Here is a 16941-nt window from a genome sequence, read left to right on the forward strand (position 1 = left end):
TATATAAAGGTAGAAATAGTTTCTGCTTTCACGTACAACTTGTTTAACACGCGCAGGTAATGAGAGTTGGAAAACCGAAAGAGGGGACACTTAATGCTTTATGCGTACAACAAAGACGTGATGCATTTGGCTGCTCAATTCACCCGGGGGGAGGTGGTACAATTTATATGCTTTCCACTTTTGGATTTTGAAAGATTGCAAAATGCTTGGAATGGATATAGCAAAATTCTTGATTTCCTTTTCCACGACGGACTATGAAATTGCTTCCCTGTGCAGCACATTCCTGTATACAAAGATTATGAAATGTATGTTTCAAGATGAAGGCCAAAAGATGACATTAGGAAATAACATCGCCTTATTTCATTTGGTTTTGACCATTTAAAACCCTATTATTTAAAGGGCTTTGTTCGTATCTGTGAGGCACCTTTGATGATTTACAGAGTACAGTATGTTTATTTTGGTAGGTAATGTGTATCAGAAAAATCAACTTTTGCATTATTCTTTTGCGAACTGTTCTTAGTTATATACAGTAGTGCTGCTGTAGCAGAATTCGCAGACTCAAATCATTAAATTGCCAAAATGCCAGAATTGTCTGTAAATTTAAAGCACTAATTGTAATAAAAAAACGTAAGGTAACCCAAAACATTTCTAGACTTTCTCCACTCCAGGATGATTCTTGGAGTTGTCTGTTCCCCTTTGTGTGTCCAACCCCTTTTATCTGATCCCTTTACTACTTGGTCTACCCCTTTGCTCTCCTCCCTTTGTGTCATTTCTGCTGAACTGTGACTCTTCATATTTGCATAAAGTGTGAATTAGATGAAATAAAAACAGTATTTATTTTTCTTTTAGTTACATCAGGTAACTTGACTAAATGCGAAAGATTAAGGGACGAGGCAATAAAAGAGAACGCCAACACTGAAGGTGGTAGAAGGCATGTGTTCAGATGTGATCAAACAGGGTCTTTTGAAAGGGACCAATGCAATGCCAATATTGGTACTTGCTGGTGTGTCAATGAACATGGAGTGACGGTGGATGGTTCAGCGACATTGAATGGTATCCCTGATTGCATCAAAAGTGAGTGAAATCGTGATGATTCTAAATTTTTTTGAGTAGTATACAGCATAAAGAAGCCTATCATCTTATCAAGAATTTCTCATTCAATCCATGAAAACTATGGACTACGCTCGTACTTCAAAGCTCTTCGCCCTTGAAGTCTTTAAACTCTTAATGACCTTAACCCAATTTGCATGAAAGAATATCTAAAACTCGAGATTTCGTTGGCCAGAACCACAGATTATGTGATTAAATCCTAAAAGCTTCAACCTATAAAGATACACTAAATACACTAAATAGTATTTATTGCATTAAAAAATCTATCGATCTTTAGGCTCATAAAAATACGGTTGCCTGATGATCTTGAAAGCGTAAAACTGGTAGTAGCAACTTAGAACCGTCCAATTCTTTACATCTAATGCGTTCAGGCTCAAAGATGTGTTATTTTAGATCATTATAGGCCACAACTTGCATTTTATAAGCTCAAGCCACAGTTATTCGTACTGTGTGTCAATGTCGTAAAAACGTCGTAAAACTTGTTCAATTTTTCAGAGTCCAATTTGGTACATTGGCATCTCTCCTAATGGCAGCTCTCTGGATTTCCTTCATTTTACTTCTTCTTTCTCTGATGTTATCTAGCCTTCCGCCTCGTCTTCCATTTCCCTCAATTTCTCCTTCTATTGATGCCAGCGCAACACTACCACCTCTTCTTTTTTAATATTTTTATTTTCAAATCTTCCGATGACAACAGCAAGAGGAATGTCCTGAAACCCCAAATTATAGAGACAATTTTTCTGATTAAAGTATTTCGATTTTTAGGGAACACTTCCAAATGCCAAAATTTGAGGCAAGACGCCTTTAACAGGGGAATTATCGGTCCAGATGGCATTTCAGTACCCTTGCTTGGTGCGTTTTTACCAGTTTGTAAAGAAGATGGAAGCTTTTCTCAGATTCAATGTCATGAGTCCGAATGCTGGTGTGTTGATGATCATGGAGCTGAACGAGAAGGTACAAAAGTAACTGGGGAAAATCCAGACTGCCGCAAGAGTATGTAGCTTCATTTCAACCACTCTTTTTAGAATGTTTAATTAAGATCACTCTTAAGCAGTTTTGGAAAGGTTTCTTTTTAAATACCAAAAAATTGGACTAAAAAGTCAAAACAACAAACTAACACTTTACATATCATAAGTAACTGAAACCCCTGAAGCAAGCAATTGATAAGCTGTTTTGCATCATGGCCTATGTTTTGTTACTAATACAAGGCAATTCTACGCCCCACTCTTTTCTAAGACTATAAGCTGCTTCAAAGCCAGTATTTTCTGATAGAAGGACTCAGTTTGGTATACAGTGTTTTTCGTATACATAGAAAAGTATCCATCTTTCCAACAGACAATAGCTTTAAGCGCTGAAATCTTTCTAAGAAAACAATGAAAACAAGACGGAGCTTAGGTGGCACTTCAGTTCTGTTTGCATTGGCCTTGGTCACGGTTGCTGACAGACTGAAACTGTATCAGCTGATCGCGACGAATCGATTTGTTTTTCGCGACATGTGAAGTTTGCACGCAGGCTCACTGTCTTTTGGCCTTGCTCATTTACAGCGTGATTGTAGGATACTTAATGACTATTAGGCATTCAATGATTTATCGGAACGACTTTTAGGGCCGTTATCTATCTGCGAGCAAAAGAGAAAAGAGGTGCATAAGAATGCAACAGTGGTTGATGGGCGACCCATACTGCCACTTGGATTGTATGTTCCTCAATGCAAAGAAAATGGTGACTTTGAGGAAATGCAATGTCATGGTTCAACGGGATATTGCTGGTGTGTAGACAATCATGGTCATGAGATCCCGAAAACGTCAAGAAGACTTGAAAAGCCTCAGTGCCACAGAAGTAGGTCTTACAAGCATTACGCTTTTTCATTTTCGCCGTTTGGGTTCTATCTCGCTATTGTGTTCGGTTTTCAATTCTGTGGTAGCAGGGAGTTTAATTGAGGATCCTGATTTGTTTGTGTTCATATTTTTAAGCAGTTTTCGCGTGACTGATTTCACTACGTGTAGCAATTGGGTTTCTAACAGGGTTTCTATATATAACTGATGCCTTGATCGATCTTGAGGAAATTTATGTAGCAAATGAGAAAAGAATTTAATATATTGATTAAGGATTCTGTTTCTTTAACAGCATATATTTTCACTGTTACTTACAAAGATTCACATTTAACATTTCATTTGACATTTTATTTAACAATAAACTTTTTTTTCTTTTTCGTTAAAAGTTTCCGCTGGCAATTTAACAAAATGCGAACAAGCAAATTTTGCACAATTAGGAGAAGATCCTCTGAATCCTCCACAAGATGCTTTCCTATTTGACTGTGACTTAAACGGCCAGTTTGTTCCAAAACAATGTGATGGCTTTTTGAATATCTGCTGGTGCGTCAATTCTGATGGCGCTATGATAGATGGATCAGAAACCAAAGGTGGAAACCCGGACTGTACTCCAAGTATGTCAACTTAGTCCACTGCTATTCATAGGAACAGAAATTTTAGAAATTTGATGCGATAGATACTGTTTGAATCCATTGAATTCTCATAAAGATAAAAAAGGAGATGTATCTTCACGTGCTTTAGCATCATCTAAGTATTATTAGAAGACGATTCCCTTTTGCTGGATTCTGTTGTATAAAAGTCCTTCACCAGTTGTGGAATGTTAAAAATAATGAAACGAAATGCATTTAAAATGAGATACGTCAATAAGATACGAACAGAAGCACTTGCGTTTGTCTACCTTGTACGTTTAATCATGTTTAGTTTTGCAGGGGTTTAAAATGTATTTTATTATTAAAGGAAACAATACACCGTGTCAACAAAAACGACAAGATGTCTTCAATATGGCAGTTGTTCTTGTTGGGAGATCTGTCGTTGCTCCTGGAGCATACCTTCCGAAATGTAAAGCCAATGGCGATTTTGAAGAAGTTCAGTGTCATGGTTCAGAAAGATTCTGCTGGTGTGTTGACAAGAATGGCGAAAAACCTATCGACTTTACACATCCGAGCAAGGACCTTCAGTGTGACAGACGTATGAACCAATTATACCATGTCAATTTCTTTTGTCATTTTTGTCATTCTTCAGTCAAAGTCATTTTGGCATATAATCTTTGATTTCATTTTGCCTATAATATTCTCCAGAAACTATTCTCTGTGGAATCTTTCTACAGTATTTAAGATTTAAACACGCCTCTGTACAATTACCTGATTACCTCATTAAGCATTGACCTCGGAGCTGCCAAGGCGTCCTCTTCTACGCACCAAGGCGTGTAAAGCTCTGCCTAAACAGCATTATACACTTTATGACAGACCGGTAAAGAGTCATTTTCTATATGTAGAGATATGTACAATTTGCCTGATGATGGTATAAAACATGGAATTTGGAATAGCAACTTAAACAATCCCTTTTCTTCACTCGTTACCATATATATCACCGTCTATATGATATTCAGCCCTTTGCAGCAGTCCAGTTAGCTAGTTAGCAATAATCAATATCACGTCTGCAGTGAGAAATCTTATGGACAAAGATACGTTTTATTCTCTTCCATAGTTTTGGCCGGAAATCTGACAAAATGCGAGCGGTTTAGAGAGGATACATACGGAAAGGGCGAGCTGCCGCAAGAGGCATTCTTGCCAGAGTGCAAACCTAATGGAGAGTTCAAAGTTTTTCAATGCAACGGATTCATAAATGAATGCTGGTGTGTTGATGAAGATGGAAAATATATAGAAGGAACTCAAATCAAGGAAGGGATCCCAGAATGTCCTGAACGTGAGTTTTAATCCTATCACCAACTTTTCTTCATTGTTGATTTAGGTATGTTGAAAACTATGCGGAATAGGTTTATCTTGGCGCTAGAGCTAGTAACATTTAATGAAGTAAATTCGTGAAGAAATTTATTTCTTTTATTCATTTTCAAACTTCGTAACCATTGAACAAATTTGATTCTTGATGTTTGCACAACTTTGGTGAATCGCTCACAAACAAATCGGTGAATAAGCAAGTCGAATTACTTAGCATATAATAAAGTTTAGAAAATCTGGCCTAGAATTGTTATGCGTGAACAGCTTAACGTACGAGGTATTTTTATGTTTATGAGAGGTACTGTTTATATCTATTTATGTGTATGTGCATATAATTTGGCGAATGTTGCTCAATCAAAGTTTGTCCATAGAGCTTGTATAGTGAACAGCTTTGAAGGCCGTATAGAAAGCATTTTATGCCCAGAATGGCATCGTCTTGATCTCAGAGACTAACTTTACAGGCTGTCGTTTACCTGTTCACATTTACTCAACATAAACCTTTTCTTGTTTTATTTAGCCGTGTCCCTCTCCAAATGTCAAAAGCAACAAGAAAAGGCCAGTAAAAAAGCTATAAAGATAGACGGTGTAGTGATTTATCCTCCTGGATTGTTTGTTCCCTCTTGTGAAGAGGATGGCAGTTTTTCACCAGTGCAATGTCATGGCTCTACGGGTTTCTGCTTCTGCGTGAACAAAGACGGAAAAGAAATACCGCACACGAGATTGCGACATCAAAAGCCGAAATGCGATGGCAGTATGTATTGCTTAAATGCGTATTCGTCTTGTTTGCATCAACGGGTAGTGCTGTTTGGTAGATTTTGGTAAAATTAGACTGTCTTAAAATTAACGGAAATTTGGATGGTACTGACATTCATTGAATAGGTTGAGAAACTTATGCATGTCCCCATTTCTGATTGGTTTATAGTAAAGAGTTAGGGTGAAATTTGTGCATTTGCTGACAGAGATTGTATTTGTACAAAGAGGGTTTTAAAGTGGTGTTCACCTACAGAAGTTATCAAAACAAATTTGCCACATAGCTTTGTCCTTAATCGATTCTTGTCAAGTTTTATGTATAATTTTCCCTAGAAATGCAAGACACACTTTTTCTTTTGCTGTTGTTCTTTTAAGCACTTCATTAACTGTTGATTTTCCAAATCATATTTCTTATTAAATATTAAAATTGCAAATTATTTTTCCCACGTTCTACTATAGCTACCTTTGCTCATTGTTATATTTTTGTGTTCAAGCATTGGATAAGCGTCGATTGTGCATATCAGAACGTAGCAAGGATCCAGATCTCCAATGTGAACCCGATGGCAGCTATAAGAAAGTTCAGTGCAAAGGTTTGTGGTGTTGGTGTGTGGATAAAGATGGAGTTAGGGTTTCAGAAAAGCAGCCTAATGTTCCTGGCGAGAAATTCAAGTGTCCTAACGGTAAAATGAACTTTATAATCATTGATCTATCTAATAACTTTACTATTTGCGGATAATGCAATTTGAGTAGAAGTTTCTTTAGTTTAGTTGCAGCTCAACTTAGCACTTGTATTTCTGTGAAGGGATCATGTTGAGGATGTGATGATGTGCTTCGAACCCGACCCGGATCTAGCAAAAATTTAATAACGACAATCAAATCATCAGATTGATGGTAATTGATACTCCAGGGGCCAGCTTTCAACATTAGCTGTTTTTATGGAACATTAATTTAAAAGTTGTTTCTCATAGCCCATATATAAGGTCATGTTTTTTCATATAAAAAAAATCTTTTTGTTCTTTGTTTTCAAAAATTATCAAAAAAAGTTTGAAAGTTGTTTCTCGTGAATGCTGAGCCAGGATCTACCAGTATTGCATTTTATTTGAGATTTGCCATTTCTTCTTTCCAAATCAGCGGAAACAAAATGCCTGCTGCTAGCAAAGGAAGCAAAGAACAAACAAACAAACGAAAATGGCACGTCCATACTGATTGTTGGTGTCTTTGTCCCGAAATGCACGGAAAATGGCGATTTTGAAAGTGTACAATGCCATCCTTCTACCGGATATTGCTGGTGCGTTGATAGAGATGGAGAAGAGATTGCCCATACGAAAACAAGGGAAGGAAAACCTCAGTGCAATAGACGTAAGTTATCTCTTTAGAATCGATAGAATTTTTCACCATTGGTATTTGTCGTCTGCTTTTCTATGTATCCGCAGCCATTGGTGGTTTAAAGAGATATCTCTAAGGTACAGTTCACTTCTCGGGCTGCTTTCAATAAATGCTTTTTGGATGCCATTTGTAGAAGCTATGTTCAAGCCCCAGCAATGCCTTAGCTGCAGTTTTAGATGGTACAGCAAGAGAGTTCTATTGAAAAAGCAAGGGCCTTAGTCTCTCTTAGCTAGTATCATTTTCTATAGTCAAAACTGAGTTGTCCATAGATATTTTCTAGTACTTTCATGACTACACTTTGTAACCACCTACACTTTGTTTTTCCATGCTACCACCAAAGCTGCTGTTCCGCTTGGTGATGATGCCATCTTTGAAATGAGTATAAATAAAATATAAATTTCTAGAAATAAGATCCTGCGGTTTTATCTGCAATCTTAGTGACTTTTTGCAACATTACCTTCCCCGTATGCAATAGCTTAAATGCTACAATGGTTTTTATTAATGGGAATAAATAGGAATGCCTAGTCTGTTTTCTATTTTTATCGAGTTTCTTTTTTAAGCATTAAATATTTTTAGTTGGTAAAGGTATGAAGAGTTTTTGTATCTTTAAAAGAAAATGTTAATTTTCTAGTCGTCTTGAACAACCTTACCAGTTGTGAAGAAACAAGGAAAAAAGCAATCGATATATTGAAGGAATTGGTAGAAAAATCTCTTGTATTTGTACCCAAATGCCGGATAGATGGTTCTTTCAATCCTGTACAGTGTTGGAAAGAGAATTGCTGGTGTGTTGACAAAAATGGGGATACGATCAATGGTACCGAGACGACTTCAAGGCCACTCTGTTCTGAAGGTAACATCTACGTGGAATAACTAAGGTTTTATAATGCTTTTCTGATTTCCAAAGAATTAAGAAGATGCAACTTGTTTTTGATTACCGAAAGATAATTTTCAAACTGTTGCATCTTTTAGATCTTGATTAGGGGTCTATTTTTAAGTGTATTGATTAGGTATCAAAACCGATATTGCTATAACGAATTCACATGTTAAGATTAACACTGAGAGGCAATAAAATCATATTTCGAAATAACAACTAGGAATGGACCTGCTAGATATTGAAACTTGCTTTTAGATTGATATGGAAAAAATAGAGACAATTTAGGTATTTTTCTAAATATAATAGTTTTCAGTTAAAATCGTTTTCTGTCAATTTTTGAATGAAGCTCTTGGGCAACTGGCTAATTGAAAAGTAAAAGTAGGTAACACATGTACAATATAACTTGCCGAAAAGCTACAGCTGTACAATATGAATAGAAACACTCCTTTGCTGCAGGAAACAAAACTATTGCAGTATCACCAAAACCTACAGCTAAAACTACTGCAGTTAATGGAGCAACTACAGAAGCTCCAGAACCTGTCACTACTGCTCCAGTTGTTGAAGTAACAACAGAAGCTCCTGAACCAAAAACAACTATTCCGGTTGTTGAAGCAACTACAGATGCTCCAGAACCTGTAACAACTGCTCCAGTTATTGAAGCAACGACAGGAGCTCCAGAACCTGTGACTACTGGTCCAGTTGTTGAAGCAACAACAGACGCTCCAGAACCTGTAACAACTGCTCCAGTTATTGAAGCAACGACAGGAGCTCCAGAACCTGTGACTACTGGTCCAGTTGTTGAAGCAACGACAGGGGCTCTAGAACTTGTGACTACTGCTCCAGTTGTTGAAGCAACGACAGACGCTCCAGGTCCTGTAACAACTGTTCCTGTTGTTGAAGCAACTACGGAAGCTCCAGAACTTGTAACAACTGCTCCTGTTGTTGAAGCAAATACGGAAGCTCCAGAACCTGTCACAACTGCTCCAGTTATTGAAGCAACGACAGGAGCTCAAGAACCTGTGACTACTGCCCCAGTTGTTGAAGCAACTACAGACGCTCCTGAACCTATAACTACTGCTCCTGTTGTTGAAGCAACTACGGAAGCTCCAGAACTTGTAACAACTGCTCCTGTTGTCGAAGCAACTACAGAAGTTCCTGAACCTGTAACAACTGTTCCAGTTGCTGAGGCAACTACGGAAGCTCCAGAACTTGTGACAGCTGCTCCAGTTGTTGAAGCAACTACAGAAGCTCCAGGACCTGTAACAACTGCTCTAGTTATTGAAGCAACGACAGGAGCTCCAGAACCTGTGACTACTGCTCCAGTTGTTGAAGCAACAACAGACGCTCCCGGACCTGTAACAACTGCTCCAGTTGTTGAAGCAACTACGGAAGTTCCAGAACTTGTAACAACTGCTCCAGTTATTGAAGCAACAACAGGAGCTCCAGAACCTGTGACTACTGCTCCAGTTGTTGAAGCAACGACAGACGCTCCAGGACCTGTAACAACTGCTCCAGTTGTTGAAGCAACAACAGACGCTCCAGAACCTGTGACTACTGCTCCTGTTGTTGAAGCAACTACGGAAGCTCCAGAACTTGTAACAACTGCTCCAGTTATTGAAGCAACGACAGGAGCTCCAGAACCTGTAACATCTGCTCCAGTTGTTGAAGCAACTACAGACGCTCCTGAACCTGTAACTACTGCTCCTGTTGTTGAAGCAACTACGGAAGCTCCAGAACTTGTAACAATTGCTCCTGTTGTCGAAGCAACTACAGAAGTTCCTGAACCTGTAACAACTGTTCCAGTTGCTGAAGCAACTACGGAAGCTCCAGAACTTGTGACAGCTGCTCCAGTTGTTGAAGCAACTACAGAAGGTCCAGGACCTGTAACAACTGCTCCAGTTGTTGAAGCAACAACAGACGCTCCAGAACCTGTGACTACTGCTCCTGTTGTTGAAGCAACTACGGAAGCTCCAGAACTTGTAACAACTGCTCCAGTTATTGAAGCAACGACAGGAGCTCCAGAACCTGTAACATCTGCTCCAGTTGTTGAAGCAACAACAGACGCTCCAGAACCTGTGACTACTGCTCCTGTTGTTGAAGCAACTACGGAAGGTCCAGAACTTGTAACAACTGCTCCAGTTATTGAAGCAACGACAGGAGCTCCAGAACCCTTGACTACTGCTCCAGTTGTTGAAGCAACGACAGACGCTCCAGGACCTATAACAACTGCTCCAGTTGTTGAAGCAACTACAGAAGTTTCTGAACCTGTAACAACTGTTCCAGTTGCTGAAGCAACTACGGAAGCTCCAGAACTTGTGACAGCTGCTCCAGTTGTTGAAGCAACGACAGGAGCTCCAGAACCTGTAACAACTGCTCCAGTTGTTGAAGCAACTACAGACGCTCCTGAACCTGTAACTACTGCTCCTGTTGTTGAAGCAACTACGGAAGCTCCAGAACTTGTAACAACTGCTCCAGTTATTGAAGCAACGACAGGAGCTCCAGAACCTGTAACATCTGCTCCAGTTGTTGAAGCAACAACAGACGCTCCAGAACCTGTGACTACTGCTCCTGTTGTTGAAGCAACTACGGAAGCGCCAGAACTTGTAACAACTGCTCCAGTTATTGAAGCAACTACAGACGCTCCAGAACCTGTAACAACTGTTCCTGTTGTTGAAGCAACTACAGACGCTCCAGAACCTGTAACAACTGTTCCTGTTGTTGAAGCAACTACAGACGCTCCTGAACTTGTAACTACTGCTCCCGTTGTCGAAGCAACTACGGAAGCGCCAGAACTTGTAACAACTGCTTCAGTTATTGAAGCAACTACAGACGCTCCAGAACCTGTAACAACTGCTCCAGTTGTTGAAGCAACTACAGACGCTCCAGAACCTGTAACAACTGTTCCTGTTGTTGAAGCAACTACGGACGCTCCAGAACCTGTAACAACTGCTCCTGTTGTTGAAACAACTACAGAAGCTCTGGTACCAGTTGCCACGACTCTACCCAGTGTAGCAACTACCGTAGCTCAAGAACCATCAACTACCGAAGCAGTGAAGGAAATAAAGACAATTGCTCCTAGGTTGCCAAGTACATCACCTACTACTGAACCAACAACTGAGCGATCAGGCAGTGCTCAAGAACCACCAACTACTGACACTGTCAAGGAAGTAACGACGAGTGCTCCAGAGCCTTCAAGAACATCACCTGCTACTGAACCAGTGACTGAAGCAACTACGAAAGCTCCAGGACCAACAACTAAAGCGACAGCCCACCATATATCTGGTACGAAATTTGTAATTTTCCAACTTTTTTAGAAAAACCGTAAAAGCTTTATATAGCCCCCTTCTCTTTCAAGCCCCATCTCTATTAAATCTCCTCTCTACTAAGTCCCCCTTATCATGCAAAAGCGTATAATAAGCCCCCTGTCTATAAAGCCCCCCTCTTTCACCCTTGATGTCAAACAAAGAAAACATGCGCGTTGAGTAGGTCTCTTGACGAATGTGATTGTGATAAGATAATATAAAAATTTGCATGCGCACCTTAGAAGTCAAGAAGATACTTATGAACATTGATATTTTCGTAGGATTCCCAGAGGACAAAATTTGTTTAGAAAATGTTTCAGGATTATCAATTGATCCTGGTGATTCTGATGAAGATGAGGACATTATAATTGATTAATTTTACTAAGCCTTACTACGAAGCTGATAGCAAGGTTTTTTCGAGAACATTTGCATCGCATTTTATAATAAAAAAATTTAAGCCCTCTCTCTAGGACTGAAAAAAGTAATAACTCCCACCCTTGGTGGACACAGTAAAACATTTTTACGCTAATGTTTTGGAAAATACTAGTTCTGTACAAATGGTAAATATTTTCTCTACCAAGCGAACTCAGTTTGATGAGAACGATACATATTCAGCCTTGGTTTCCGTTATTTGTCAAAGTTGAAATTAAGAAATGCTTTCTTTCAGCGTGCTTCTTGCCGGCGGATCCAGGACCTTGCAAAGGCCGAAAGCTTCGGTATTACTATAGTAATGACCCAAGCGTCAAAGACTGTGTGGCATTTATGTATGGTGGTTGCCGAGGCAACGGTAACAATTTTGAGTCTGCTGAAGAATGCGTGAGCAAATGTAGGGATCCAGTCTCATTGAGGACGACAGTACCTGTTGCAAAGAAAATAGAGTCAAAAACGGTGAAGAAAATCCCTGGATGCAAAAGTGAATATGGTTGTTGTGAGGACTACGTGACGCCAGCAAAAGGGCCAAACCAGGCGGGCTGCCCAGGTATCGTGAGGCGTTTCGTTCATGTTATATCCCAGACGCCATCGTAAAAATGTCATCAATTTTTGCTTCGTATTTCGCTATCAACTTCTTTCTCGCTAGCAGAGCAAGTTTTATTTAATGTGTAATGCTGGCATCTTTTAGTTCCTCACACTCCATTTTGATGCCGTATGTCTGTTTTTAAAGGGCAGATTTGCCCATTTTACTCCATTTTTCTGTCTCTATTATCCCTGATCATCAGTAGAAGGATTAGCATCGTCACAGTGGTGCTTTCGAGTGTGTTAGTAAATCGTTTGCGTTTGCTAGACACTTTTGACTCGAGACACTCTTGGAGTGAAAAGACACTTGTGTATTGTCATATTTCAATATATTTGCTCTGTTGTTGCACTTTCAAGCGCATGTTACATAAATTACATAATGCAGCTGCTCAATAGCAAATTTAATGCCTCTGATAAAGCTGTCTGATTTTCTTCAGTTTACAAGCACCGTTGTGAATATCCAAAAGCAAAAGGCCCTTGTGGTGCCAGAATAACCCGATGGTATTACAACGCAAGACTGCAAATCTGCAATAGCTTCATTTGGGGTGGTTGCTTTGGTAATAAGAACAATTATCAAAGCTATGAATCCTGCATGGAAAAATGCAAGGACTACCAACCAGCGCAAGCTAAAGAGTTATCAGGAGAGACTGGCAGTATAGAACTGCAGACAAAGTTCATCCCAGGTTGCATCGGTGACTATGGGTGCTGCGAGGATGGGTTTTCGCCTGCGAAAGGTCCAAACCAGGCTGGATGTCCAGGTACGTTAAGGAAAGTTTAGTTTCAGTCCTACAGAATTGTATTAACAGAGCTGGCCTTACAAATTTTGCTATGCTTTGAATGTAAGTTACCAGCGAAGTAAGAATGGAAATACTTTGTTTCTTTTAGATGCTTTTAATAAAAACAAGCTTTAAAAAAAAGTTAGGACCCAAGGGGTATTTCATGAAACATCCTCTCCCATAACCCGTCTTATGGTACACTTTTTTATAAAAACAATTTATAAGAACACGAGCCTCAAAAATGGTCAAAAGTTAAGAAAAAATTCAGATCAAGCTAAAGCTGAGCTAATGCTAAATGCAATTTTGAACAACGTTTTTTCTCAAAATCGAGGATATTTAGCAATGTGTAGGTGCTTTTTTGGTGAATATTCAAACCTGTCGGCAATTGAAGGTCGTCTCGCTCACTTTGTTGGCAAATGAGGCCTGACTATCTCCCTAGAGCGAACAAGCTAGCACTCGCACTGCTTACACCCTATTGAATTAAAGGCATTTGACACAGGTAAAAGTGACTTACAGCCACTCGACCACGAGCGGTTGACTAATCAAATTGTGCACAGAGAAAAACACGTGAACAGTTTCCGCCTTTCTTCAAATCGGTGAAATCCTAAAGCAGCGCGCAGTGGTTTCACGTAAGCGGTTTCAATACCTTTCTTGTGCGCGTGCTCTGATCAATTTTGCCTAAGTTATTTTTGGATACGCTGTACTTATGCATGTGAAATGCTTCAATAGATTCAATAGGGTGTAAGCAGTGCGAGTGTAAGCATTGCATTTTGCAGAAGCTCAGCTTTAGCTTGATCTGAATTTTTTAAGAACAAAACAAGAACAATCCAGCCTCAGATTTTCGAAAAAAATTAAGAACTGTCAGTCTGAGCTTAAATTTACTGGTTCATGAAAGAAAGAGTGTATTTGTATCCACAAGGTATAAACAAGGTGTGATAAGAAGCAATACCCCCGTTTCTTTACCAGGCTATTTCTTGAGGTTATAGAACAAGGTTTTCTTTGCTACTCACATAAGCCAGTAAGATTATTGACTAAAGAAAAATCAGTAAGCAGTCCTTTTACAACATTTTGCCTTTTTAACAGTTTATGAATCAATCTGCAATATGCCTGCTGTCAAAGGATATTGCCAAAAAGGAACGATGGTAAGATGGTATTACAATGCAGTTGCTGGGCGGTGCGATATATTCAGGTATTCCGGCTGTGGGGGCAACGAAAATAATTTCGATACACCAAGTAAATGTGCCGAAAAATGTGAAACTGGTAAGTATTGTAATTTCATTGCATTTGTTTATAGTAGGAGTTACATTTTTTGTAAAGCAAGTTTTTTTCACGATCAAGCTAAGACGGTCTTAATCAAGTTTGACAAAAAGGGACAGAATGATTCATTTTTTATGTTTTCATCGATTCTTTCATGCTAAGAAAACGACTAGCTACGAATTATTTTCGCAAATACAAATGAAACAAATACTTTGCTTCGTTACTTTAAATGTACTGAGTACAGTGGTGGACACCTGGGGGGAGCGAGGGGATGGTCGCCCCCCAATATTTTGGAATGCAGTGATCTTTTGTTCTAAAACAATGGAGAAATATGACATCATCTTATAAAGCAATATGCTTGCCCCCCCCCAAATTTGAGCAAGTGTCCGCCCCTGTTTAAATAGCAATAGATGTCCAGTGTGCCTCTTTGTTTTCTGGTACAGGGCAATTGGCGAAACCTATTGGAAACTTTCTCAACATCATGCCAAAATTTCCTACTCCTTAAGTGTCTTCCCTAGGAGCTTTTAACAAATGCATTATTAATTGCTTTCAAAGGTGGTTCAAAGTGTGAAGATAAAATTGGTATATTGTGTATTGACTGGAAGAGGAAAGGTCTCTGTACGTCAAGATGGAGGGAAATGGCAAGGTACTGCCAAAGCACTTGCGGTTTCTGTAATAAAAGGTAGGAGCAAGCTCGTCCGAATGATATCAAAACAAAATATTTGACGTACAGCTATCACATTGGAGACAAAAACCAATCACCAAGCTGAGCAGGCATTGTGATAATGAAAACATTAATATTTTGGGCCAAATCAGTGTGCTGCCGCATCAAGAGTTGTTGACACTCAAATCAAGACAACTGGAGAGTGTGCTCAGCTCCTGTGGCAATTCAGAGTCAGAGACGCTTGGAACGTAAATATTTTTATAAGAAACATTGCTTCCCTATGTAACTTATTGTATTAGAGTTATGTTGTGATATTGTATTGTATCTTTTTGCTTTGCTGTTACGCTTATTTGTCAATTAGGATGCAAGACAAAACTAATAAATAAAATGAGTATTTAATAATTGAGAAATTAAGCTGTTGTTATAAACAGTTGCTAACACTTAATCTCAATCGAGCGACAATTATTTTATAAATTCGTACTTCTAAGTGATGGTATGCGAAAGGCCTGTCTGTTCAAAGCGAAGTTCTAGCTATAGTTAGAACAGTTACAGCGAAGTAAGAACGGTTGTAGCTCGCTGCTTTAGAACGGAAATATATAGTTATTTAAGTAAGCGATTCGCATTCCTACCTTGCAGCATAAGATTAATTACTGAAATTGGGTCGATATAAAACAAGAAGCGCCTATTTTATGCCCTTTTAATTTTTAGCAACAATTCTTCCTTCTTAAATTGTTTTTCGTTATCCTGTTTTGGAGACAAATTTCCTCTCCCGTATTGTGTATAGATGACCTTACCCAGCTTTCAGTACTTATTTAGGCCCTTTAGAGTCAAGTTGTCTTAATTTTTTTTTGTTCAAAGCGATATGCATAAGAATAACCATTGCAACAAATCTGGATTGGATTTTTTTCTATTACATTTAGAAACACAACACACAATAATTTCAAGTTATGTAACGATCTATTATAAGATATCTGCTGTTCAAAGGCGTTTTAACTATTATATTTTTATACTAAATATATTTTATTTGAAGGATTTAAAAAATTTTATATACTTGTGTTTTAATATCAAATGGCCAACAATTTTCCGTTCAAGGAATGTCTGTGTTTTTTCACTTGAGGTCGTCTTTTCTGTAGATCATTGCAATGAGATTCTTCGGGAAAAATTTTAAATTTGAACCAAAAGACATGAGGACTTACAGCAGTATTATATTTTATATTCGTTGGCTCATGGACATAAAGATGATGTAAGAAGTCCTTTTTCGTAACCCTAAAAAGGTTTGGAAGCACTTCGAACTTCAGGTGCAGGAAATTATCACATTTTAAAAAGAGGCAAAAATTAAAAATTGTTCCTAGAAGTAATTTTTACTGCTAGCAGCCTTTTTTTGCAGGTAACATAAAACAGTATTAAAACATATATGCTAATAATTTCTAAAAAAATTTATAGGGCAAATGTTGGTTTGGTCAATAATAGACAAAGCCATAGGCAAAAAACTATGATAAAAAGTGTTGTGAAGAGAAAACGGAAAAAAAACACGGTTGTAAATGAATTTGAAAGGTACTAGAAAAATACAATGGAAGGGAGAAAAATTAAAAGATAAAATCTAGTACAATTAATCGGGGCACAGCTAAGATGGAAGAAAAGAATAGTGCGATAAATCCTTTTATTTCCTAATTTCTCAAGAAATAGTCAAGGTCTATAGTTCCTCATAAAGTAATGAATTCCATTTTCAGACTGGAATTAATCAATCCTAATTAAAAATGGTACCAAAAAGTGACTAAAAGAAATGTTCTAAAATATATTTTAAGCTAATCTAAAGGGCGTGGCTGCAAAAAATTTTCTGCTCGCAAGGAAGCCTCTTCTTTGAAATATACCCATGGCTCCCGACATTCTCTCGTCGGTCCTTCCAATGTACCGCATAACGAGTGCCCCATAAAATCATGGGCATGAATTATCGTGAAGCATTTTAGTACGATTCTAAAAAGTTGATTTTTTAGTCTAATAATGCTGTCAATTAGAGCCCCCCC

At 38.5% G+C, this 16941-nt stretch overlaps 1 protein-coding gene across 4 annotated transcripts in view; it reads left to right on the forward strand.

Moving 5' to 3' along the window:
• LOC135683288 (uncharacterized) overlaps nt 1-16380 on the forward strand; it is a 53011-nt gene extending 36631 nt beyond the window's left edge. For 2 of the 4 annotated variants that reach the window (XM_089109414.1, XM_089109417.1), the window contains 15 exons: nt 850-1074; nt 1873-2100; nt 2713-2943; nt 3326-3550; nt 3894-4124; nt 4644-4862; nt 5412-5645; nt 6139-6324; nt 6776-7003; nt 7662-7880; nt 8361-11186; nt 11874-12185; nt 12658-12978; nt 14080-14256; nt 14809-16380. In XM_089109414.1, coding sequence (XP_088965540.1) covers nt 850-1074; nt 1873-2100; nt 2713-2943; nt 3326-3550; nt 3894-4124; nt 4644-4862; nt 5412-5645; nt 6139-6324; nt 6776-7003; nt 7662-7880; nt 8361-11186; nt 11874-12185; nt 12658-12978; nt 14080-14256; nt 14809-14939 — 5993 coding nt within the window. In that variant the 3' untranslated portion in view covers nt 14940-16380. The remainder of the gene's footprint in view (nt 1-849; nt 1075-1872; nt 2101-2712; nt 2944-3325; nt 3551-3893; nt 4125-4643; nt 4863-5411; nt 5646-6138; nt 6325-6775; nt 7004-7661; nt 7881-8360; nt 11187-11873; nt 12186-12657; nt 12979-14079; nt 14257-14808) is intronic. The other 2 variants (XM_089109415.1, XM_089109416.1) reach the window with 2 other exon arrangements.
• Nucleotides 16381-16941: the final 561 nt, after the last annotated feature.

The sequence above is a fragment of the Rhopilema esculentum genome, chromosome 7 (assembly GCF_057945365.1).
Source record: "Rhopilema esculentum isolate cy_ngs chromosome 7, ASM5794536v1, whole genome shotgun sequence".
NCBI lineage: Eukaryota > Metazoa > Cnidaria > Scyphozoa > Rhizostomeae > Rhizostomatidae > Rhopilema > Rhopilema esculentum.